The sequence below is a fragment of the Perissodus microlepis genome, chromosome 17 (genome assembly GCF_051167445.1).
Source record: "Perissodus microlepis isolate ML-2025 ecotype Zambia chromosome 17, ASM5116744v1, whole genome shotgun sequence".
NCBI lineage: Eukaryota > Metazoa > Chordata > Actinopteri > Cichliformes > Cichlidae > Perissodus > Perissodus microlepis.
In genome coordinates this window covers 12,846,648-12,873,977 of record NC_140477.1, presented here as the reverse complement: position 1 = coordinate 12,873,977, position 27,330 = coordinate 12,846,648, and the positions used below count along the sequence as shown (strand labels likewise).

Here is a 27,330-nt window from a genome sequence, read left to right as displayed (position 1 = left end):
AATTAGCAAGCAAACAAATTAAAGAGCTGGATATTTCCCTAGGAGAATCAAAAAGACTCAAAATGAGAGTGAATATTGGCCAAAAGACCAGACATGTCTATCTGAAAATAATGAGGTTGTGCTGTTTTTTGGGAAATCTGATCAAAAATGATCATTTATAGTTAATACAACATAGGGTTTATGAATAAAAAAAGGACTTGTAGTTATGTTGTTGCTATCATCAAACAACACTACACAACTTTGGATTGGGGTTATGATGATGTGTTACACCTGCTAGCTCCAGACAGGTATATATATATATATATATATATATATATATATATATATATATGTGTGTGTGTGTGTGTGTGTGTATATATATATATATATATATATATGAAAAATACAGGTTTCCCTATAAGTATTCAGTTTGCTTAACTCTGCGTTGTTTTTCTATTGTGATTGTTTAGCTTTGAATGATGTTGCCACATGTTCATACCTACTCAGAGTAAAAGTGCTCCTGGGTTATACTCAGATAATGCTTTGCATTAAAATCTGGACGTTCCACAAAGCCAAAAACAACCCATGACAGCGATGACTGAGTGAGGGGACTAAAAGGAAAGGGCTTGGAGAGAAAGCAGGAAGCTGAAACGGAATTTCCACACCCTGATGTGGGTGGACGCCTCCAACCCAAAGAATAGAGAGGGCACATTTTCCCCTCTCTTCACTCTCTTTCTTCCTCCCAACTTTCTGTCTTTGCACGGACAATAGAGCCTATGGTGAAACAATTCAGAAAGGGAAGGCCGGGAATCTGTATGGCTGCAATAGGGGGTGGTCCTTGGAAACCTCTTTTTATGTGTAGGGAGAGTTTTGGGGAGGGGGAACATATAGAAAATGAGCAGGAATGGGGGGGGGTGGTTGGGGTCCTAAGAGGATGTCATTAGATGGGAATGAGAGGTGTAGGGTAGATGGAGGCCAGCTAGTGATGAGAATACCACAGACACATGGCCTGGGGGGTGAGGGTTATGTTTTTGTGGGACTCAAACATTTTTCTGCCTGACTGAGCCTGAAAGTGATCGTGCTGAGGCAGGAAAAGCAATGCAGCCTTTTTCTGTTGCACACAAGTTTTCACAAACAGAGCAGAAATTAAAACTGCATTAATCAATATTTTTATATTAACTATTGAGTGCGAGTCATTTGAAGTCAGTGCAGTTAATTGAGTAGAGAATTATAAGTCCAATCTGTTGTTCCTGACGACTCCTGAAGGTAATTTCTTTCTTATATACTGGAATTTAAATATCTATTTCAGCTCATTGACCTTTGGGGCCTACAGCTTCACTGTTTTGGTTTCAACTCCAGTCACAGCAGGCAACAAACAAACTCTAATGAAACCACGTGCTGCAGGAATAAAGAGTCTATTGGGAAAATTAGGGACTAGCTTCTGATCACAGGCATATATTTAGCAAAATGAAACTAATGTTGCTCCATGTTTGCCTTCTGTATAAGCAGACAACTGTTTGCTTACTTGTTTGCCAAAAACAAGAGAGCAGTCTGTAAAAGTGAACAAAAATCTTATATTATTATTTTGCCATCAGATGAGAAACTCAGGTATTTAGTTGAGTGTGTTTAAATTTTTAATATTGAATAGATTTCTGGTGTTTCTGCCATTCTGGAAGTTATTCCAGTCATTGAGGATGAATGAATTTGTTTTCTATTTACATGGACTATATTTACCACCCTGCTCTGACTGGTTACAGTTATGTTAAGGCAATATTTTCTCACATTGTTTGTTACATGCCATTCATAGCCAGTTAGCTCATAGGGACAATAATGATCGGAATATTAGAGTAATCCACAAGTAAACACACCCAAACCAGGGTTTCAAACATAAGCAGAAATCTTGGAAAGTTTAAAGGTGTTATAGCGGTGTGTGTGTATGTGTGTGTTGATGGGGTAATAACTGTAGAAAATTACCTAAAACTCACTCTGCTGCCTGACAGAATGGAAATATTTGATCATAAATGTGACATTTTAAAATTACCTACATATAAAGCACTGTCAGAGGACAGCCATGACTCACTTTCTCTGGAATCCCCATTGAGACGATCTCAAATGTAAACTTAAAGTTAAGAACATAGACTCAGATTCTTGAACTATACATAATTTAGAATTGAGGCATTTATGCCTGAGTTTGGTATATCTGTTATATTTTGTGTAGATAAAACATATGTAATACTGTCTTACTGTGCAGGATGAAACTATTTTAATCTGGAAGCTTCTTAAAGGATGAATTACATCAACATGTTGCTGGCATAGCTAGATTCTGGAATTCCCCACTGTCTAAAACAGCTCTACACAATTAGATTTTGCTGTAAGAACAATTTGTCGTAAAGAAAGGCAAAGACGACAACACATAATAAACATATATAGCAGGTTATTCTGAGAGACATGGAGGAAGAGGATGGAAATGCAGGGCACACAGAGAACAGAGTTAAAGTTTAATGTCGAAATAATTATAATTAAAAAACAAAAACAAAAAACAGGCAAAGGTTATACATGGGGAATCATATAATGTAGCAAACAATCAAAATGATGAGCAGGCAAAAGGTAAAGTCCCTGACATAGTCCAGAGGTCTCTCTCACACACACACACACACACACACACATAAATTAACACACAGGAGGGGACTTTCCACAGTAAACAAATTAAAACTGGGAGTACATTTATTCCCAAGTGAGCAATCAGCTGATAGGGAACAGGTGAGGGAGACTAAACTCAGGTGACAGGTATTGAGGACAAACGATCAGAAAAGGGGGAAAAAACAACAAATACAGGAAGCAAAACTGGCAAGCGTGTAAACGGACTAAGAATTACAAAATTAAACAGGAAAATCCCGAACAGGAAACTAACATCATGACACACACATACAACTAACTGTGCACAACATGAAGCTACCGGGAATACTTAATATATTATAATACAACCTTTTTGCTGTGTCAGTGCCACCCACTGCATCAGCACAAAGCTGTTTCTCTGAAATCTATGTGGCTCTCTGGCTCCATCTCGTGGCCCCTCAGACGTTTTGGAGTTAACTGGTTGGTATGTCAGAACAAATAACCTTGTGGATTTCTGTGCTTCCCTATTTAGCCACATGAAGCCTGTCGGGTCAGTGTGACCAGGGCATGCGTTATCGCCACGGAATCCAGGTGCACTGAGCCCTTGACGCTATAAATACCTTCGTGTTCCGATGTTAAAGGGTCAAACAAGAATTTTTATTGAACACCTCGTCTTATATTATTCATCACTAATAGTTGTTGCTTTCACATTGTGTCTTATCCGTTAGGCGATCTTTTATGCGCTTTGTTTCCGCTTGTTTGATGGGACCGAGCAGACGTACTGCAGCACGCGGACAAGAAACCGCTCACGGAGGACTGCGGGAGTTAAAGGGGCGGCGAGAGGCGGTGGAAGAGAGGCGGACTCTTGACTGTCAGTCATACATCCGGGGTTATCCGTTGCTACGATATAACGCCTTAATAGCAGATCTAAACGGCTCTCAGAAGTAATTTTTTTCAGAATACCAGGAGACGGACACATCTAAGTCTCTCAGAATGGGAAACCTGCTGTTCTCCACAGGGTAAAATATAAATATATACATATGTGTCTATCTATATATATGTAGACAGATACACCATGTTGTTTTGGCATTACTTGTGCATGCCCTGCTTGCTGCTCTTTGCACGAATATCCACTGAAACAAAGGTAGACAAAAGATGTGACGTGTCCTCGCGTGACCCAGTAATGCTCTGAAATTATCCCCCAGGATTCACTTCACTCAGTGCATGCCTTGGTAAAAGCAGCAGAGGTATAAAGCAAGCTGTAAAGCTATGTGTGGATCATTTTTCCTAAAGTCTGTTAATCACATGTTCAAACAATACGGTAATCGGTGGATCGGCGTGGAGCTCTAGGTGTGCGTCAAGAACGCAGTAAGAATATTAACAACCAAGGTCACGCATTCGTTTTGCCAGCGTGTCGCTATAGAGCACCACCAGTATAGAGCCAAGAAAGATGGTGCAAAATTGACTTAAACTACGGTTTATAAAAGTCTAAGGTGTTAAAAAAAGAAGTACAATTACAAGGAGGTGACACAATAAAGCCAAATATATAGCTAAATGCCATGCGTGAAGTTTTTGTGAACACGGAAATGGATCCATCGATGAAATGAAGGGGTGAATGTGTCACTTTAATCAGGTATTTTCTGTGTAGGTCAAATTAACAACCTGGTAAAGTTACACTGATTCAGGTGAGGCGAGAAGATGGTTTACAGCTGACTTTTCCTTTCCGTCATCCATAGTAGCGAACAACCTCCAATTAGTTATTTGATTTCTTGTATTATTTCCTTTAAAACGACATAATTTTACACATAAAATGGGCCAGACTCAAATAGGAAGTGCACACTGACATGCAAAAACCTTGGCCTGCTATGCATCTCAGTTGCATGTAGTCCACTAATGATGATTACATGGCTTCAACATCATCATCTAGAAATAAAACTTAACACAGTAAACATGTTTCCAATATAAATGAAGTCTTTTAAAAACGCATGTAAATAAACAGTCTGTTGAGTCTAATGCATGGAAAATTGATCATGTGAACCACTGCACTCACAGGCTATGTAAAAATAATGTCATTAAAATGGAAATGATGGCATTAAATAAGGTAAAATGATTTTACATTGAAGTTAAACAAATGGCCATCTGGCACAATAAATAAACTTCCTTCCAAATTTAAAACCATACTGATGACTTTATTATAGTCATTTTGTTTGTCCATAATTTCAGTCCTACGATGGGAATTAAAGTTAATTTAACCTCAAAGAATTCTCCATGAATTACTGTTTGTGGTGACAGTCACAACAGATAATGACAATAATCAGTCTTTAAGTTCTCTGGGTCCTCTGAGGATATGTTTGCAAATCCTTAGCCAAGTGAATGTTATAGTCTGTTGTTCTGTGCTGTTTCTCTGGTGAACTGTGGAAAGTATTCATGTTTCAATCTGGCCTCTTTTTCAGCCTCATAAGGACTGATGCAACCAAGTCAGATAAATTTAACAGACGACATTTAATAGCCAAAACGATCTGCAATGGCATAACCTATTATTACACTCCACTCACTGGTACAGGTTGCGAGACAGAATGTCTTGCCAAAAAATTTCAAGATTCTGCAGCTGTTTGCCCCACGTTCCCTGTTTCACCATCTGCAGAAGCCTCCCCTACACTCCTCTCAGATTCACCGTCAAACACATCTGTCTCCTCCCAAAAACAATCATATTCTTCGTCCACTTCTCGTCCACTTCTGGTTTTCTTCTCCTGGCTTGGTGCCCAACCAGGGGGAATGGCTAAGTACCGAGACCTTTATCTGGACCGTGGCATGGATGTCCTCCTGGTTCAGAGCAGTGTGATGCACTTCCTGTGGCCTCGATGGGGGCTCGAGTATGGATTGGAGGTTCTGAAAATTCTGGAGAACCCTCCCTTCGCAGGGAGGGTGATGCTGGTTCATGCTTCTTCCATCGGTGGCTACACTTTCACTCAAATCCTCACCCACATTGTCCAAGAACCAAAAAAACATGGAGGCCTGGCACAGAGGATGATGGGACACATCTATGACAGCTTAGTGGTCGGCACACTGGAGCACATGGCGATAGGTGAGTGAGAGTGATCTAGTATATTGGGTTGCAGTTCACTTTTGTGTTGGATACATGTGTCAGATCTTTACATAATTTATTAGCCGATCGACCCACTGCTCCAGTTTGTCAGGAGTTTTCTCTAGCTGCTTGTTTTAATCTGCTTTAGGGCTGTGTCTGCAAGCAGTTTATCCATTTAACATCTGGGATTTTTATCAGGTTCTAACTAAACCGCTAGTTCTGTCTAGTTTTCTAAAAAAAAATAATCTGGCTTTCACACTGTGTAGTTACTGTACTACCATCTAAAACCTCATTTATTTAAATTAAAATAAATTCAAACATGTGCACCCAATTCTTTTCTTTTGTTTTTTTTGAAGTCCTTAAAGATTCCAAAGAGGAAAAAGAACATTTTGAAGAAATCAAAAGTCTGTTAGAAGTGCAAAATGTAAACTTCTGACAACATGGACACAAAGCACCTGGTAATTAGAGTTAGGTTAGGTTACAAAGAAAAAGGCTAGAATTGCAATCAGAACTACTGGAGCACAGACTTGTTGGTGTGTTTCACTACAGGGTAAGCCATGACATTACTTGTCAGGTATTGGATTGGATCATCAACACAACAAAAGCACTAAAAAGGAGGTAATAATATTTGATTTTGCCCTACAGCTGGCCATTTTAGGACTTAGCTATATAGGTCTAGGTTATTTTTGATACACGGCCTACATAAGAGTGTGTACATGTAAAGCTTTAAAACTCTAAACTATTTACTCTCGTGTTTTTTTTTTTGTTTTGTTTTTTTTATTCAGGCATTGGTAGAACTCTGGTGCCACGTTTTGAGAGCTTCGTCAAAAACACTGCCATGCTTTACTTCTGGCTTTTCAAAACCCACACGGCAGACTTCTACGAGACCAGCATCCAAGTGTTCCACAACAGCCCAGTTACCGCTCCCGCTCTCTTCTTCTTCAGTGAAAACGATGCAATGTGCAACACTGCAGTGATGGAAAAGCTGATTGACGTCTGGAGACAAAGAGGAATGGACGTGCACAGCAGAAAGTGGAAGAAGTCGATACATGCGGCCCACTTGCGCTGCCACCCAGATGATTACCTCTCCACCCTGCAACACTTTTTGAACTCGCTGCCCATTTCCTCCTGTAAAAAAACAATCTAAGTGGGGATGTAAAAATACACCACCACCAAATATTAAAAAAAACAAAATAAGTTTTATGATTTAAAAAAGAATGCACTTTGATTTTTTTTCCTTTAGCTTTGTCATTAATTAAAATGAGAAGAGTTTTTTCTCTCTTTGTTACGACCCCCTCTGCTAGGCGACAGGTGGGGAGAAACATGCACAAGCCCTCTCATGAAATCAGAGTAAGTAAGGGGTTTTATTGCAAACTTTAAACTAAAAACCGACAGGGCTGTTCAACAGACCACTGGGCAAATAATTAATACACAAAGAAAAGAACAGGCAAGAATAAAAACTAAGGGTTAACTAAGCTGAGCCAGCAAACACAAGACTCTAACAAAACTAAGGTCAGCTGTATATTAGAGTTTACAGAGTTCAAATGCTAGGAGGACACTGCATGTTCACATCAGAGCAGCAGTTCCCCTCAGTGTGAAGAATCTTCAGCGTTTTTATACTCCCAGGTGCAGACAATCAGCCAGTCAGCTGGTCTTGGAGTGTCATGGGATCTCCAGGCAGCCAATCGTCCACGCGGTCTGGCACACTTTGATCTGCATAAAAGAAGGCTGGCACAGGACTCCCAGCAGCCAGTCATCCACGAGTCCTAGCACACTTAGATTTGCATAAACAAAAGGGCAGTCTCACTTCCTCCAAGGCCCAGGGCCGTAACACTCTTTTGCATATTCATTGTTTGAATTTTTGTTGCTTGCTGTTAAGTAAAGTTGTATTTTAAGTTATTTAAAAAAAAAACTAACTGATGTTATTTACCTGTGTGCTTATGTTATGGATTATTTTGCACTTTAAACAATTCAAAAGCTTTAGTTGATAAACTGTTGGTACTCTTACCAGAGATGTGGTTGCTGCACATTGAGTGAAATAAAATATTTCAATTGCGCTGCTTGGAACAGGACTTTTACTTGTGAGTTTTTTCCATATAAAAAAATTGCCAACATGGTCTCACTTCTATTAAGAACTTCTTAAAAGTTTAGCTCAATGCGTTGAGCGAGCAACCACATGCCATATGGCTGAGAACGGCCGGCCTGGGTTTGAGTAGCACCCGCGGCCCTTTGCTGCGTGCCTTCTCCTGTTCTCTATACACTGTGTCCATCTAATAAAGTTAAAAAAGGCCAAAAAAAAAAGAATTACTTGGAAGTCTTGTAACTGGTTTATCATTTAAGTCATTTTAATTACTTTTATACACATATACATTTGTTTATTTTATTTTATTATAATGATATTTAGTGTATCTGATATTTCTTTTCCAAATTTTTCCTTTTAATGATCTTCTTTATTGAAATCGGGTACTTCATAGTGTGGAAAAAGGCTAGTTTTCTTTGAATGTGAATGGGTGGACCTGCAAGTTAGTGGGAAATTTATTCCAAGTTTAAAAAAATACAATATATAAATGGGTTTATAATGTGTGTATAAGTGCAACCAAAGGCTTACTGTTAGTCTTTAACTAAAGGAGGGTAGCAAAGTTAAATCTTATACTAAAGAAATGCTGAAAATATATGTGCTAAAGCAAAAATATTTTTCTTACCCTGAGCTTATCATCTTAGCTAGTTTAGCTTATCTACACATGTTTATTCCAACCATATCTTTTAATCTATTTTAGCAATTTGGACTTACAATAACGTTTGCTTAGGATTAGACCTGTTTTCTAGTCTTTTCTGTTTTATTTTCAGTGTAATTCAAACATTCACATGAACTCATGTTATGAAAGCACAATCACTCTTGGTAAGTAAAACATAAACTCCATAAAACCTATGTCATTTAACTTCTTTCCAACCATCTTTGAAGTCGGTATGTCTGTTTTCAACCCTTGCTGTTTATTTTAGGAAAACACAAAGATAAACATTTTGAAAACTTTAATATTTTTAGTTGAATTTCTTTTTTAAAATTTCAATCTGCAACCATCTCTGTGTGAAAAGGAGCTTATGATGGTGTTTTGAGGTCTCTTCATTCACTTCTGTGTGAGTTACATTTGAGGAATGATGTGTACTGCAGTTACTCAGAGTTGTTCATATATATTGGGACCACGCTCACAAGAAGTGAACCAGAAGTGCTTGGTTATTTCCTGGCATTGTTCATAAAACTATGTTCTACATCATCCCAGATGTTCTCTGATAAAAAGTCATACTGTTATTCACTCTTATTGTAGTATGATCTTAATAGCTTACAGTTGTTGCCGTTGTTGTGTAGCAAAGGCACGTTAGACCAGATAACTGAGAAACTTCAATGTAACGTTAAGAATGCCTAATAATTATAAGCACTAAAAAACAGGTCCACAGAAGTATATACCTCATTTCAGTACAGCTGTTAGTAGTAACCCACTGTTTCCTCCCTGCCACTGTTATCTAACACAAAAGTAACCCTGCATTTCCTCTAATTACAGAAGCTTCTCTCACGCCAGGAAATAACAATTAAACGCTCTGTTAGCACGGGCTAATGTATGATTCAAAAAAGAGAATTTTACTAAGTAATCAATGGAAAGTTAATAAATAAGTTAATAGAATAAACATGCTTTCAAACTGCTCTCAAACAGCTCCATATCACACAGATATTTCTGGCAGTCATTCGTCTTTCAGAGGAAGGCCAAGTGTAGATAACTGTAAAGGCGAGGAACACCAACAAGTCTATGTTAAAAAAAAAACATCTTAATCCTATAATGTTATCATTAGACTTTCTTTGGAATCTCATGTAACTCAGCTGGAATTCACAAAAGCAGACTTACCATAAAGTGCTTACAAGCACTGCCTCTTTTGTGTTTAGCCATCACTTTAGGTATGTAGTAATATTTTATTGCATGTCTGAGTAGTATGAAGAACTACTGTGAGAAGACTGGTGCTCTGATGAGCTGCCATAAGAAAGATGCAGAGAAGGGCCAGAATGTTACGCATCCTAAAAAAGAAAAATGAATTCATTAAATAGACAAAAATAAAAAAGACATATAAACAAAGACATAATAAAAACATGCAGAAAAAAAATAAAGTATAACCATATTAACGTCTTCCTCTGGATATTTTTTGCATTTACTGTGGGGGAAAAAAATCGAATCTCTTACGTGTATTTCTTGAAATGTGCTCCTCTAACTGGCTTCTTTGCAGGTTTCCAACAAACTGCTCTCAAACAGCTCCATATCACACAGATATTTCTGGCAGTCATTCGTCTTTCAGAGGAAGGCCAAGTGTAGATAACTGTAAAGTCTATATTAAAAAAAAAATCTTAATCCTATTGTGTTATCGTTAGACTTTCTTTGGAATCTCATGTAACTCAGCTGGAATACACAAAAAGCAGACTTACCATAAAGTGCTTACAAGCACCGCCTCTTGTGTGTTTAGCCATCACTTTAGGTATGTAATAATATTTTATTGCATGTCTGAGTAGTATGAAGAACTGACTCCCTACTGTATATTACTGTATGCTACTATTCTTATTGTATATATTGTATATCTTATTCATCTGTTCCTCTGTCTCTCCTGCTGCTTTGAGCATGTACATGACAAAAGAATTTCCCTCGGGATAAATAAAGTTATTCTTATTCTTGTTCTTAGAATGTAAAAGAGTGGATCTGTGAGAATTTACTGCTGATTTACCTTGTAAAACCTTATCAAAGTTCTTGAATTTCAACTCTGTTTACTTTTTCATGTTAGCGTTTCACACACACATACACTCGTGCTGTGATTATTCATCATCGATTTGTGGTGACTTGTGTTACATTTCCATTATAAGGTACAGAGTTTTTAACACTTTCAAAACGTGTAGCATACTGTGCTTAGTGTTGTTTAATGGCCGTAAAATTAGAGGGTTAAATTTTGTTTTTCTGTTTGTTTCTTCTTTTGGATGAGAAGTGAAAAATCTTCAAAAGCCTAAAAGAAGTCCTGCTGACTTCAACTCACACACTTCAGACAGTCATACTAAGAGGCTGCTCTGTAGTTCCTCATTGCTGAACAGCTGCATGTTATTAAAGTGTCTTCTAGCTCTTTTGTAGTTCACGGGTAATCAGTAATGAGTAAGTTCGTTTCTGTTTTTGTGTAGTTTGGTGTTTAGATTGGAATGAATCAGGAGTGACTCATGAAGAAAGTGAATCATTAGATTGAAATATGGGTAACTGTGAACAAATTATTGCCTAATGATATATGTTTTTTTTTTTTTAAATTCAATTTAGTAGAAATTCTTATATAAGAATAATCATTTTTTTCTTTAAAGTTTAAGCAAAGGATTGTTGTTGTTGTTTTTTTGTAAATATATTATTATCATCCCAGTAGTCAGCTTGATGTGGTAAAATAAAATAAAATAAAGCCATGATGGCTGAAAACTACATTTTATAATAAAAAACAAACTTAATTCTTTATGCTGCTTAAAATGCTGCTCCCAGCATATGATATACATTAATGCCATTATTGTAGATTATTATATATGAAATTTAAATTTATTATATCTATTGGCTTGTTTTATTTTATAAAACTGTATCATTGTACCATTAAGTTTAGCTGTATTTTATGTCATACATAATATTTTAATAAAGATTTCTTATCAAAGTAACACACAAGTGAAAAAAGTCTTAAATGTACGACTTAAATATTTGAAATTTTAGAAGAGCATCAGTCATGACAGAATTTGTTATTGCAAACTTTATTACAAAAAAATAACACATTTCATTTTTAAACACATCCTAATAACCTTTAGCTTAGTCAAAGGAGCTTGCAAAGAAAAGCGTCTGGACTTCTTTAAGTTACTTGAAGACGTTTCACCTCTCATCCGAGAAGCTTCTTCAGTTCTAAGGTCAAATGGTGGAGAGTCCCAGATATAAACCTAGTGGGAGTATCCCCCCACAGAGGGACAAAAGGACCCCCTGATGATCCTCTAATCGGCCTGGGCCATCTGACCTCAGGAATTCGCATGATAAGGTGGGGCCAGGTTTCACAATGAACACACCCGAAACTCTGGCTGATTGGGACCCACACCCAGTTTCACACCTTGGCTCAGGCGATTAGAGGATCATCAGGGGGTCCTTTTGTCCCTCTGTGGGGGGATAGTCCCACTAAGTTTATATCTGGGACTCTCCACCATTTGACCTTAGAACTGAAGAAGCTTCTCGGATGAGAGGTGAAACGTCTTCAAGTAACTTAAAGAAGTCCAGACGCTTTTCTTTGCAAGCTCCTTTGACTACGATGACCTGGATGACTGAGAACCTTCACAAACCTTTAGCTTAATGATTCCGCTCAATAGACCACTGAGACAAGCATCCACTAAAAAAACAGTTAAGATTGCACAGTCATCAAAAGGTCTTATATGCTTTCTCTGGCAGTAGTTTCATAGCACCATGCAATTCTTTGCATTAGTTTTATTTACTGGCAGAAATGACCACAATCATGCTTATTCACACAACCTCCAAGTACTATGTAGTGTCTCAGTTTTCCCATCCTGACCCTCAAAACACACACCATGTCAAACGTGTGTAAAACAGTTTGCCATAAAGTATTAAAAAATGTTTTTTGTTAAAAAATATATGAGTATTTTAATCTATCTGTAAAACCCTATAAAACATTTGTTGTATGAAATAAAAGATGCCCTTTATAGGTTTTTTCATTATATTGCAAATCGCTGAATTATTGGAATTAATTGCATGCTTTTAACGACTGACAGTTGTCCACGTAGTAATTATATGTATAGAAAATATGCATCACAAAGACAAATTAACCTTTGCCTACACTGGGTTATTTGTCCCGATATATATAGCAAGTCCTGGCTTACTATATATGCATCAAGCTTAAATTTGTTAGCAGAGCTTGAGTTTGCCCTTGTTGAGAAGAAGTTCCTCTAGGTAGTGCTGCACCTTTGTCACTGTCATGTAAAGGTGGCTGTCTGGGAACACACTCTCATCCATCTGTACTGCTGGTTTGGGCTTAAGGGGACACTCCATTGATAAGGCGAGGGAGCGCACCCTTCCTTCCAAGCTGGAAACATCAGCCTGAATCTGGATGAGGAAAGGGTGCTGCTGCAGTTCATTATCCAAAACTCCAAGCTCATGGCTTATATTACTTAGTCCTACAATGGAAGGAGGGGGAACACCTATCGGTGAAGCCAGCAACTAAGAATAAAAAAGAATAATACGTAAGCTTAGTTTAATATTGAATAAAAACATTCCTCAATGAGAAAATTTAGGCAGAAAACAGTATACGCAATGAAAACAAACAGCAAATCACATTAACATAAAAATAATCAATATATTGGTACCTTTAGTTTCTTAATGTGGACAAGGGTTATCTGAGCAATGTTTACAATGTTGTGTATGGTGTTTCTGATGGATTCTCCCTTTGTGAGAAGACTAGTGCTCTGATGAGCTGCCATAAGAAAGACGCAGAGAAGGGCCAGAATGTTACGCATCCTAAAAAAGAAAAACGAATTCATTAAATAGACAAAAAGAAAAAAGCCATATAAACAAAGACATAATAAAAACATGCAGAAAAAAAATAAAGTATAACCTTAATAACGTCTTCCTCTGGATATTTTTTGCATTTACTGTGGGGAAAAAAATCTAATCTCTTACCTGTATTTCTTGAAATGTGCTCCTCTAACTGGCTTCTTTGCAGGTTTCCAACATTTAAATAGTCTGCTCTGAACTTGAGTCTTGCCTCGGTCCGTTCTCCTCCTCTATCCCCCCCACGATACATCTTAAACCTAAGTCTGACCCTTGTAGGTCAACTTCTTAACATGCACTGATTAAAAAGGAAATTCACATTAAATATCAATAAGAAAACAGATCACTCTGACTCAGACACACGTGTTCTTATTCCACCACCACCCCCAAGATGATCATTAACAATGTTAGTATAAGCCAGCTGTTAATGTAACACTTTAATCTTAACTTTGAGTTACTGGAAAATGTGTAGGCAGACTGGCACAGTGCAGAGTGCATGCAGTACAGCTGTTTAAAAGAAAATGTGTATGTAGTGCTATTTGAACTCTTCTTGTTTAGTATAAGTGAGTCATCCTATCAGCTCTTCTTCTAATGTTTCTGATAAACAGTTGTGAGTTGCAAAATGTCTGCTGGAAAAAAATTTGATGCAGTAAACCTCTTAAATGGAAACAAATAACGGTATATCGGTATGATTTTGAATTTTGAATGTTGTCTTGGTGTTACTGTGACTCATCTGCGTGTGTGGAAAGGAGTACATTCTGTTCAGTCTTTTCATTTTACCATTATCAGGAATATTACACTTTGTCTTCAGTCAGAGCTTCACTTCATTGAGAGTTCACTAGCCGTGATCAGGAATGGAATCAGTAATAAAAACCAGTGACGGCATGAGAGTTAAGTGGAACTGTGTGGAAGATCCTTGAACACTGAAACCTTTGAATCTGCCGATGACTGGAAAACCACTAAAATCTTGGACTTCAAACCTTTACAGGGTACCGTCGAGGTAAATAGACCGTTTTATCTGATTGCTTCCATGTTTGTTTTCTTTTTTGATAGCTATTTTACATGTTGACAAGCTATTTTCTGGGTTGTCTGTTTAGGTTCTCAGTTAAGTTCTCAGGTCATGGAAGAACGTCTTTTTGTAAGGCAGGGATAGCATGTCTGTAACTAATTAAATTCACAATGAATCGTGTTCTCTATACATGTAAATATACCTATACTTCTTTTTATGTACCACACAACAGAAGCTTAAAACCGAAAAAGCAAGAAAATGCAACAGAACACACTTTTTGTAAGTCAGATGCGTCATTGCAGGGATAGCATGTCTGTAACTAATTTAATTCACAATGAATCATTTTCTCTGTACCTGTAAACAATCCAGTGAGCCAGCACGTGCACTACCAAGAACTCAGAAAATAGCTAAGGAATTGTCTTCTTTAGGTTTCTTTAGGTTCCTTTTCAAAAGTCCAGTTGCTTTCTTTCCAATTTCCTCAGATATTTCCTGGTTTCTTGTCAAAGTTGTTATAGTTAACTAAAACTAAACCAAAAACTAAAACTAAAAAGATGTGAAAAAAGATCTTAGTTAACTAAAATAAAACTCAAAAGTAGAACTTTAAAAAAGGTTAAAAATAACTGGACTGATTTTGTGAACTTGGAAAACTAACTTCTTTTTTTTTTTAAAGTGTAAATATGCTTGGTTTTAATATTTTTTAATTCTGTAAAGATTTTATGAAAACTTGCCTGATGAGGCTTTGGTGTATGTATCTATTGAGACTGTGAATGAGCTGTTTTCAAAAATGTCTGTGTTTTTATTGTCTGTGCTGATTTTAAAACTAAACTAACTTAAACTAAACATTTTCAAACAATTAGAAACTAAACTGAGGCACTCACTCTGGAAACTAACTGAAGCTAAACCTAAATGAATTGAACTGAAAAGTAAATGTCAAAATAAAATTAAATTAAAAAATAATTGGAAAATATTCATAACATACATATGACTTATTCCTAATGCACTGAAAACTTCTCTGGCTGACAAGTAAATTTGTGTACGGGGTCTAGAAAAAGAACTGAACAATAGAGTGTTTCAGATATTTTTTTAAAAAGCATTTGATATCTGATTTAGTCTAAATATTTAAGTTGCGAGTTGGAGCTGAACTTCCCGGGTTTGCAGGTTTAGGAAAATATGGGTAATAACGATATCTTTATTCACCCCTGTCCTAATAAAACCCTGCTAAACCTGCACATTCACTTTAGCTTACTTCTTAAAACATCCTAAAGTCATCCTTTGTTGGTAGAAACTTTCTCTGTCAACAAGAAGAAAAATATTACAGTGAAGAAAATTACAAAGAAAATAACAAAAAGGGACTTTTTCAGTGGACTTCTTATATATATATGTATATGTATATAAGAAGTCCACTGAAAAAAGTCCCTTTTTGTTATTTTCTTTGTAATTTTATAATTTTTATATATATATATATATATATATATGCACTGTATATGCACTGTTATATATATATATATATATATATATATATATATATATATATATATATATATATATATATATATTAAAATTATAAAATTACAAAGAAAATAACAGAAACGGACTTTTTTCAGTCAAGAAGGTAATCAGTCCTTAAGCTGATCATGTTGACAGCTTATAATAATAATTATACTATAGTAATTATGTTTATTATAATAATAACAACCACAATTAATCTGAGCTGGTCTTCAAATTAAAGAGACTGAGTTCTTTGGAAAGATGACAGTCACAGATAATGAAAGCTGAAAATAAAAAGAAAACACAATGTTCCATAATTAAGCTGTATTTATGCAGCTTTCTGTCTTACTATCTAACAAATTTGTGGTATATAAAGGCAATTTTTTCCCATCTTTTCCTGACAGAAAAGTGGATAATTTATATGACATATTCCACTAAACAGATTCTTCTTTTTTGCTTTGTTCACTTTTCTTTTCTTTTCACAAGCACAGCTTGGTTGGATTTGTCATCATGCATCAATCTCCCCTTAAACTCAGAGGTCATACCAAGCCGATCCTATAGTTGCTGATGCCTAGTTGTGCTAAATGCAAAAAAGTCCCATAATTTTAATTGTTGTTGGTAATATATTGAGATGGTACGTATCATAATATGTACTCCACGTTGCTCCTTTGTATTACAGAAATAACATAGCGCAGATGGAAATACTTTGTTTTTGAAGTAGATGATACATTGAGGCAAAAATGGGCAAGTGGGAGGAGAAAACTGGAAAGTGTATTCAGGTCACTTCCAGTAAGTTAACATGGCAGAGCACCAAGTGAATTTGACCTTTACCACCCATACTTGCGTTTTTGAAACCAAGTGACTCGTCTACAAAGGAAATAGTTGTGGTTTAATACACATGACTAAAGCATTATTACATGATTGCAGAGGATTTAAACCTCCCAAAAGATTAGTCACCGCAGACAGGATTCACAGGACTGACCTTTAAAAAGAAATCAGCTATTAAAATGAAATGTTCTGGCCTCCTTTTGTCAGCTTTATATGTGATATCACTTACCTCACTTAGCTCACTTTCAACCTGCTCTTTGTAAATCACTTTTCCCACAGTTTTATATACATTTAATATCATGGTTCTGGGTCTTTGACCCAGTGTTTTGAGTTTTGGGATGTTTTGAGTTTTGTTGCGATCTTGTGATTATTTCTTCTGCATTAAGAGATGATTCAAGTTTATACTTTGTACTCTTTAGTCTTTAGTTAGTTCTTCATAAGTGCCTCTGAGTTTGTTATTTAGATTCCTTTATCATAGTTTCTTGTGTTATAATGTTAGTTTTGTGTCTCAGCTTTGTCTCTGTGTCTTGTCCTCTGCGTCTGCTATGGAACATTACCTCTCTGTCTAACCAGTCGTGTCCCTATTTGGTTTCTTAGTCCTTGTCTCAGTGTTTGTTACTTCCTGTTTTATTTTGATAGGCTCTTGTCTTGTATGAATTCTTAGTTTTGCTTCCCTGTTGTGTTAGTCAGATTCCGTTCAGCTGTTTCCCATCTCCCTAATTACCTGGTGTTTACATATAGTCTTACTCTCCATTTGTTCTTTGCTGTGTTGTCCCTCTTAGTTGTGTCTCTCCGTGTTCTGTGTTTTTAATCAAGTATTATTGTTTTGTGTTTTGTTAGGGCTTACAATAAAGCTGTTTTTGAGTTTTACGCCTTGACTTCCAAGTCTTGCAGTTGGAAAGCAAATGTTAGTTCCATCAGCCTCAGCTATGCTTTGTGTTGGTTCCAACACCATGTAGTAGTCAATGTTAGCATACTAAACATCATCACATGAGTGCAGTGCCACTGCTGCGGTTACTAAAGCCTCCTTTAGTATGTTGCAGACTTCATACTACTAAAACTAAACTAAAATTTACTTCAATTTGTTTTAAAAGGCTAAAGCTTCACTTAACTTTACCTCTATTAATAGATAAAAATAAATTATTAAAGATCAGTAGGAAAAATTGGCCTTGTCATTTAAATTTGAATATTTCTCTGAAGTATAGAGTCATGAGAAAGTACCCCCACTTTCAATTGTAATGTTTTATGTATCAGGACATAATAAAGATAACCTGGTCCTTAGAAGGTCATGTAATTAGTGAAATACTATATCTATAAAAGCACAAGTTTTGCTAGTTTGGTCAGTAGCATTCAGGTGTATGGTAGCACAATGCCAACGAGGAAAGACACCAGTAAAGATCTTAGAGAAGCAATTGTTGCTACAGTAAGAACGAATATTCATGAGTGGAACACATTCAAGACAGTTGGCAATCTGCCCAGGAGTGGAAATCCCTGCAAATTCGGCCTTGACTCAAGGTCAGCTTGTCCAATGCTCAGAAAAACTGCAAAAAACCCAAGAGCTAAATCATGGACCCTACAGGCCTCTGTTAGCATGTTAATGTTAAAGTTCATGACAATAACATTAGAAGGTTTAGAAGCGTTGCCAGAAGAGAACCCTCTCCTTTAAAAAGAATATGGCAGCACAGGCTAAGTTTGCAAAGCTGCCTTCGACCAAACCACAAGACTTATGGAGCAATGTCCTTTGGACTGATGAGACCAAAGTGGAGATATTTGGCCAGAACGCACCACACCACATTTGCAGAAAATCGAACACAGCACCGGTCATCATAAGGACACTGATTTCAAAACAGCAAATCATGCAAAAGAATAAGTGAAAAAAAAAAATATTTAAGATGTCTCAATGGCCCAGTCAAAGTCCAAATCTTAACCAGATTGAATGAAAGAATAAATGAATGCCTGCAAACCTCAATGAATGGAAGCAACATAGTAAAGAAGAGTGGGACAAAATTGCTCCACAATGATGTGAGCTACTGATGAAGGCATTACTTCAAGTTATTGTTGCTCAGGGTGCTTCTACTTCCTATTGTATCATGCGATCCCCTTAGGTTTTCACACATTTCTGCATTCGTCATTCTTAGATTAGTTTTTGTTGACTACATTATGACAGAGTAATACATGATGTGATGTTGTTCATCTGAGGTTGTATTTACCTACTTTTAAGACCTGAAAGAAAACTGTATATATAAATATTTTTTAATTTTGTTCTCCCATTTAGAACAAAAGAAATATCTCTTTTTTTTTTCGTACCTTGATAATATGTAGCTCTCAGTTTCAGATATTATACCAAAGTTACAAAGTTGTGATCCACTGGCGTGTAATTTTCTTGTCTGAAAACAAGATCACACCTGTGTACTCTATGCATACATTTCTTCCTAACTCTGTGCTAACTGTGGTATGCACATTTTAATTACATTTCATGTAACTACATTTGTGTGTTTTGATTTCAGAAATCCTAAACTACAGAAAGATAATGATTAAACTGCTAAAGACAACTAACAGATGTGCATGATTCTTTCTTTTGCGTCATTTCCAGAGGTCGGAATAACAATAATTTTTCCACTCCTGCCAGCAGCAGAAATACATGGACTTCTTTTCTGCTGAGCCAACTCACAATAAATGGATAGTACTTGGCAAGATTGAGAATAAAAACACAGACATGATCTTTGAAAGTATGTTTTGATAAATTAAACAAGGCATGAAAGTGTTCACATTTACAGCCTTTTACCGTAATCTTGTGTTGAATACCTCATAGGGAGGAGACTGCCAGTATGCATTTGGACATTTAGCTGAGTAAGGTTGCTATCAACCCTTAATCCCTGTGAAAACATTTCAGGAAGAAACTTTACTGTTAAGAATTATTCTGTGCTTTTTAAAATCCTTCCGTTAGTCTTTGTAACAGAGATCCATGTCTTGCAGTTCTCAATCCATCCTCTGGATGGCTATACTCACCCAGAGATGAGCGGTTTTGACTCTCGGCACAGTGTAAAATTCTTCCTCTGTTATGAATTTCCTTTCAAGCTTTAAATCTTCTATGAAACACAACATCGCAGCATTTAAGGCCTTGAATTTTTAAAGGGTCTTATTTGTGAATTACAATAAACTACATTTCAAACAACTGTGTGGTGTTTTCCAGGTATTTACTGTAGTTAGTTTGAATGTATTTCACTTTAACCTGCTATTGGGATTTTGTGATTTACCTTTTCTGCACACTATTCTTATGTTATGCTATAAAATAAATCAATTATCTCTGCAAGAGGATATACATTTTAAACAAAAAATTGTAGCAACTATGTAACAACCTAGCAATTTACTATTCCTAGATAAATCTCACTTTTTATACTTATCAGGTCCAACTAATCCCAGCTACATAGGATAAATTTTATCCCAAACCAGAGTTCATGTGTCACCAGGTTAACTTTTCTATGGCACTCATTTCTTTTTTTTTAACATCTGTGTTAACATCTTTTTGTAACTGTGCAGGTTTAGGAACTAATTTCAGTGTCTAATGTATTAAAATTTAAATCTTTACATGTGACTTTTAGTCTTTATTGAAGGCAAGAGTAAAATTACTTTATGGTTCACTATTGTAAAGACAAGAATAATGCCACACATTTACTTTCCAGGCATTTTCTTCTGTATATGATTATCCAAAGCTACTGATATAAAGAAATATGTGTATAACAATACAATAAATAAATAAATAAAAAAAATCCCTATCTACCATCTCTTGCCTGTGGTTACCGATTCAATTTACTCCATTACAACTGAAAGGAGCCAAAGTGCATCCACCAACCTACATCCCTATCATGGATGAGGCACTGCTCTATTTCCCAAGGCTATGCGTGACACACAAATTTAACTGTGAATCTCTAGCTCCAATCAGAAGGTCAGTCAGAGACTTGTTTGGTCATTTAGTAGTTGCAGAGGCCCTTGTGCAAAAGCACGTCACTCCTATTAGTCTTTTTGATACTGTAACAACCCACAAGGCAGGAAGAGTGGATGACTTCATCTGGAATTTGCTGGCGTTGTTTTTTCAGGCTTAAAAATAGAAATCAAATTAAATTCTTGATATTTTTAGGAGCTGGATTCTTAAACGTCACTGATACACCTTGTGAAACAAGTTAGAAATCACAACCCATTCATTCATCAATCACCAACAGAGAAACAAGTGTAGTTTAATATCCTGCACATATGAATATGTTGCTGAAATAACTGATCAAAACTACACAATGCTTGCAGTTTGGACACTGGATTGACAAAAACACAACACAATACTCCATCAAAATTTTATTTCAGCTTTATTTAACAAGGCACAACATTTAACAGGGAACATTCACGTTACTACAAGGAAGCTTCTAGAGGTTTTGAAGGGAAGAGAAAGAGAGAGAAATAGAAAAGTGTCAAAGGAGTAGAAGGGTGCAAAAAGTTGATCACTGCCATAACCATAAGGGACAAGCTCATCAGCATAACATCACTTAACATGTGCTCCTAATTGTAATTGCTCATGATACCGTAAAGAATGCCTCATGCACCCTCGTGTGCTATATGCAGGCATAAAAACGCTCCCCAAGCGATGAAGTCACATGGCCGGTGAAGTGCACAGAAAGTGCCTCGGGTTTTGATGTATAAAAAGTACATTGTGAAGGCTTGTGGCATTGGCAGGATAAATAATCATGTTTATGTAACACATAGAACGTCAAAGCCTTGGAGCTACACAACCATTTCCTCTTAGCTTATTTAGTCACTATTTACATCCTGTTAATGCGGTTTCTGGGGTTACATTTTAAAATGTATGTCTCAATGAGAAAATACCATCCTATTAGTTTCTTCTACGATAGTACACCACTATACGGTAGCATCAAAATATGAGGAAGGCATAGATGCACTTGGAATACACTGAAAGTGTACAAAGGATCAGACAGTCATAAATGCCTTACCCAATCATGTTGTATTTCTCTATGCACTTTCATAAACAACTGATTGGGCAGAGATGATACAAAATCATTGAACGTGTACAACACAGTCTACATAGGAATGTATGAAGACAGCACCTGTTGTAAGATTTTTCTAGTAACATCCTATAAGTGCCGACATATGTAAAAGGAATAATGCATTATTTGCATTGCATGACAAAGAAAAAGTAAAAGTGTTCCACATTAATGAGATATGACAGATCTAAGTGGGAATTTTTTTTTTTTTTTTTACATCTGACAAAGTAAGACAAGTTGCTACATGGATTACACTGCCTGGTATGTCTAAACTGGCACACTATAAGATTTTTCCTAGAAAGAAATTTGATATTAAAGCTCACTTTGGAAAGTGGAGCTTTACCAGACTGATGAATAAAGCTGGTGTCTCTTTCTTGCTGTTTCTTACTGTAATAAGATTCTTTCCGATCTGATTTTTCTCAGGTTGCAGACGTGTGTTGTGCCACATCCTGCATTAAGCTTCTCAAATTCTTCCAATTTAAAAAGGTAAGTTCTTCTGTTTCGAACCAATCAAAAGCTACACCTTGCTTAGGTTCTTAAAACAACTCAATACAATAAATATATAGTGTCCTCATTTCAAAACTCACAGGGAAGATTTGCAATGATTTATCAGAAAGAAAAAAGGGTGATTTCTGCTTCAGATGCCAGAATCCAGTGCAGATACTTTTTGGGGTAAGGGCTTCCTGGCTACTGCCTTAGGAACAGCAAGCCCAGACCGCAAAAAGACCCACAAAGGACAGTTTTGATCCTTTGTTCCCTAAGAGAACGTCCACAGCACCTAGAGAAAGACAAAAAAAAACAAATATGAGAGAAGACTATAAGGCACGTCTCCCTCAAAAAGTGCAGTTTCTGCATAGTAACCAAAAAATCTTTCTAATTGTTCTTTTAATTGTCTTGGAATAATGTGCAGAAAGCAGAACAACTGTGGGTTTGTGTCCACTAACAATAAACTGTGAATTGTTGATTTTAGACTTGCATTTCAGAAATGACTTTAACACTCCACGGTGTGGATAAGCAAACAGCAGTTAGCAGTTTCAGTCATCATGGTCGGGAAGACCACTGCTCGCACGCTCTCTGTTTAACAAGTCTTGGTCAAAACGCAGAATGACGAAGAAGTGGTTTGGATGTCATGAATTTATAAAACATATGTTCGTGTTTTTAAAGGTGGTTTGTCATTTTCCTGAATGATGGAAAATGACAAAGAATATGACAAAATGTAGAGTCGATGTCTTCCACATTAGTAAAGCATACAGGGAGATGGAGCTGAAATAGTCTAGCTCTACATTTCTGTATCAGCTTGATCAAATGTTAAACTACTAGCTGAATTTGCCTATTGGTCAGTTCTTAATCTAATCTCTTCTGCTTCGGTAGCAACACAGTGTACAACCAACACTAACATGACTACATTTAAGAGGGTACGATTCAGTGTATAACTGGACATTTAATGTATGATTTCTTTTTAAATAGGTAGCTGGAGATCTTGATAGATGCGGAATCCTAACCATGCAAAGGTTATGGATTTCTGATGAATTCCACTGTGGAAATTTTATACTGCCAGGTTTAGAGTTTAATAGAGTTTAATTTAAAGAAAATTAAGTAGCTATCTTTTTTTAAATTTTAACATAAACCAGGGGGCCAGGGCGCTGTGGTAAAAAAAATGCAAGTTCTATATATATCCTCCTCTATAGATAGATAGATAGATAGATAGATAGATAGATAGATAGATAGATAGATAGATAGATACACGCACACACATAAGTTAAAACTATATGTATGTATTTATGTACAACCAGAAGCTTTATATGGCTTTAGGAATGAAACAAATGGGTTGATTACAAGAATCTTCTTCTAATAACACACAGTCTCTCCCTTATTCCATCAGCAAAAGATCAAAAAGAAGTAGCTGTAATTTTTCCTCAGATGGAGATGACAGATGGAGAAAGGTTCAATATTATGCAGACTTTAAGTTCAGAATTCCTCATGGCATTGCAAGAGACGAAAAATTAAATGAGCTTTTGACACCACCCCTTCACTTCAGTGCAAGCAGGGCAACGTGGCACCCCAGTGGCTGAAAATTAGGTTGTCATTCACACAGATGTCGCAAGGGACAGGAACTGTAACTGTGGACCTGGCGTGGTCTTTGATGTTCTTGGTGCATTTTCAAAGAGCAACATTGTCACCGCTTAGTGATGATGAAACTGGTGTGCAACCATCTTGTACTCCACTAATTCTTTAGCCCTCAGGCCAAAAAGGACACGGGTCGGCATATTTGCTTGGTTCTGTCACCTGATAAGTCAAGTCTTCATTGTTGGCCTTCAGTGCCACATAACTTTTGACTAATCTCAGCTGGACACTAGTGAGCTTACATAGTCCCATCCTTCAGGGAACAATGGGATCTCTTTTTCCTCAAGCTAATCCCACTATCTCCACATTCAAGAACTTCAGCTTTCGATAATCCCGCACATGCCTTTCCAGGAAATGAAAACATTCACGTTTTCCTTATATTTAGAGCAAAAAGTTCAGTGAACATCGCTTTCTTTTGAGTTTGGTTTCTCAAAACGAAGGTCAGCGTTTATATAGCCGCCCACTAACAGAATGTCTGAAGTGAACATTGTTGTGTAGCCTGATCATAAAGACTACAGTCTAGTTTTGAGAAAAGTTTATTGTTTAACATTACATTTCTGTCACACGCAGAAACAATAATAGCTCTTTTCTATCCCATGTGACTCACAGAAAAATGACCATCACTAATAAATCTCTGATTCAGCTTCATCAGCTGCAAATGTGTCAAACCTCTCAGACCAAACTACCTTATCAAACTATCAAAAAGCTCTAAAAGGCTAAATTAGACAAATAAACCTCAGAGATATAAAAAAAACCTATATGAAATATAATACAGCAGCCACCATATTATATCAGTATGCCTTACGATGTGAAGACGACAGTGGTAAAAGTAATAATTTAGCTGTATTTTTTGTACAGTGGTATTCAGGTACAGCTGATTTAAATATGCCACACCCTTTTTGAAACTAAATAACTACCTGCAGAGCCACCACCTGCTGAAACTCATAACTGCTCCTGCTGAAGGCTACAGATAACATGGTGCAACAGGGCTAATCGCATAAACTTTTTATATACAGTCTCTTGGTCAAGGTTTGGTTTGATCCTCTGGTTTTCAACATTTACTAACAACAAAATACAATGAAATGCTGTTTCACACCATTTTTGTTTAACACTAGTCTTGGAAAAAAAGCTTCATGCTGTAGTCAATTTCATTACCTATAAACACAGTGAGACTTTAGTTTGAAAAAGTAAGAAATAATGTAAACACAATATGAACAATTCACACAGCTCAAATCATGCAGACAGCATTGCCAGTTTCATGAATGTAGCAATAATAATAATAATAATAATGATGATGATGATGATGATGATGATGATGATGATGATGATAATAGTAGTAGTAATAATAATAGTCATAATAATGCATATTCATCAAAGACTATGGGAAATATTTTGAAGATGTGCATGCAATGATCGGTACAGGAAATATTCTTGGATGTGCAGCATGAAAAAATGATCTGAAATAAAGATCCACCTCAAATCTAGAAAAAACAAAGAGAAAGTCTAGTGAGACAATCCACACAAGCTAAACTATGAGTCTAACTCCATAGACCATAAAATTTCACGCTCCAGTAAAGAACAAGTTCATAAAAAGGGGGTGGGGGTGCTTTAAAAACGGCTTTTGTGGTGTGTACTGAGAAGGCACGAACAGCACACGACCACATCTGGACGACAGGGCCTTTGCCTATGGGTGTTACATCAAGCCCAGGGCGGATAGGGACCAGCACACTGGACCATCTGCACACGTAGGCATCTGCCACACTTACCTCACCACATGCGTCATATGTGAGGGGGGGGGAAAAGTGTCAGTTTCTGCTCTTCTCTAAATATATCTTACTTTCTCCCAACTAATCTCATATACGATTGAAAGCGATGGAAGATAGGGCGTTCTGATCGTTTACTTACTTAATGAATGCAACGATGATGGCTTCACTGGGCTCCATTTATCTCATTTTCGTAGTGTCGGTTGCGCAGGCCCTCAGCCACTTTAGGATCTCCTTCTTAACAAAAGTTGCAGAGGCAAGCCGACCTTTACAGCAAAGAATGACTAGTCCAGTGTTCACAGAAACAACAACAAAACCCCACAGCGCCTAAAAACGATGGGTGAAAGAAGAGCGCTCTCCATGGTCCTGAAATGTACAAGTGATCTGTCCATGGTGCTGAAACCAGCTCTTCCCCGCGTGGTGAACGCCCTGCACCGGAGCTCAATTTGTGGAAAGACTGGAAAGTGGAGTTGGTTAAAAGCGAGGCTGAAAAAAAACCCCACACACCAAGAATCAAAACTAAAAAAAAAGAAAAAAAAAGAAAGAAAGAAAAAAGAAAGAAAGAAGAAAAGAAAAAGAAATTTAAAAAGGCAGGCAAACAAGAGCCAACATGTCGATTTGTAATCTGCGGGACGAACTGATCGTGCATGAACTGGCACTTGTTGCCATAACGCATTTGAAAGCCGGCAAAGTGGGCAATATTTGTATGCGTGCGCGAGCGCGTGCATCGGCGGAAAGGGAATCTTTGCTATTCCGAGCCAAAAAAAGGAGTAACGTTACTTATTCTAGGTTCCACGCGCACGACTGCCCCCCACCTACACACACACACGCGCGGCTATGAAAAGTAGCCTCTTGGTAAACGACGATCAGCCAGCTCAATTTCTATAGATAGCTCGATCTTAAATAAATTCGCCGGAATCGTTTACATTCACTCTCCAAAACTGATGCAAGATGTTGGGTGACTGGCATTGCAATTAGACCGCTTGCAAGTATCGCATTGATCCTTTTAATGGTGTTTCCAGTGTTTGAAAGATTACGGCCAGTCGTCGGAATTGTAATTATAGATAGTAAAATGTATTTCCTCCCGGTGCACGCTCTCTGTCAGCGGTGAATATGTGCAGAATTGCTGTTGCATCGGAATAGCAGAGCACGTCCACCGTTGCGGTTAATGATAAAGAATTGCAATCAACTCGGTGGAAGTCAACACGAAGACACTTTTAGTTTAATATCTTTTCCACCACCCCCCAAGCCAACCCCCCACCTCTCGCTCCTATCATCACACATCAACACGTCTCCCCTCCGGAGGAAGCACCGGCCACTCACGCTTCACCATCAAACTCTAGGGAGGGGGTGGTGGTGGTGTAAATTTCTCAATGGCTCTGTACACAGCAACACAGTCGATAACCACGAAAACAGAACGGCAGGTTGTTGTTTTACTCACTTCAACAATAAGCAAAGAGGATATAATAAAAATAGAATGGGCTCACCCAGTCATCACCGATCCGAGGAAGCGTGCATCATTTTTCTCTCGCCCTCCCGCCCCCCTTCTTTTTTCCCTCCAATAATCCCTGGGAATTTGAACGGCACCCATTGATATGCAGCAGTAGCCCCCCCCCCCCCCTCCATCCTTCCTCCTCCTCCTCCTCCCTCCACCCCCCTCTCGCCCTCCCTCCGTCATTTCTCTCGCCAGACGTCAGTCACATTGCCTCCCATTCATTTTCGCTCTACATTTATTTTTATTTCTGTGCATTTCTTAATCTTAATCCATTTTGGTCCTCCTCCCTCCTCTCCGGAAAATGCTGCA

The 27,330-nt window shown here is 37.2% G+C and overlaps 2 protein-coding genes and 1 long non-coding RNA gene across 3 annotated transcripts; 1 reads left to right on the top strand and 2 right to left on the bottom strand.

Moving 5' to 3' along the window:
- The first annotated feature begins 3,132 nt into the window (after nt 1-3,132).
- LOC146369278 (transmembrane protein 53-like) lies at nt 3,133-7,747 on the top strand. The gene is made up of 3 exons (XM_084910277.1): nt 3,133-3,614; nt 5,049-5,680; nt 6,466-7,747. Exons 1-3 carry the CDS (start codon nt 3,589-3,591, stop codon nt 6,825-6,827), a joined length of 1,020 nt encoding a protein of 339 aa, XP_084766403.1. The 5' UTR covers nt 3,133-3,588; the 3' UTR covers nt 6,828-7,747.
- Nucleotides 7,748-11,241: 3,494 nt separating this feature from the next.
- Nucleotides 11,242-15,661, bottom strand: lepb (leptin b). Its single transcript, XM_084910278.1, has 2 exons — nt 13,083-15,661; nt 11,242-12,936 (listed from the first exon to the last, which is right to left on the bottom strand). The coding sequence occupies exons 1-2, from the start codon at nt 13,305-13,307 to the stop codon at nt 12,625-12,627; spliced, it is 537 nt and encodes a 178-aa protein (XP_084766404.1). The 5' UTR covers nt 13,308-15,661; the 3' UTR covers nt 11,242-12,624.
- A 5,271-nt stretch (nt 15,662-20,932) lies between these two features.
- Nucleotides 20,933-27,052, bottom strand: LOC146369276 (uncharacterized). Its single transcript, XR_014797406.1, has 2 exons — nt 25,669-27,052; nt 20,933-22,417 (listed from the first exon to the last, which is right to left on the bottom strand). It is a non-coding gene; the product is annotated as an uncharacterized LOC146369276 (long non-coding RNA).
- Nucleotides 27,053-27,330: the final 278 nt, after the last annotated feature.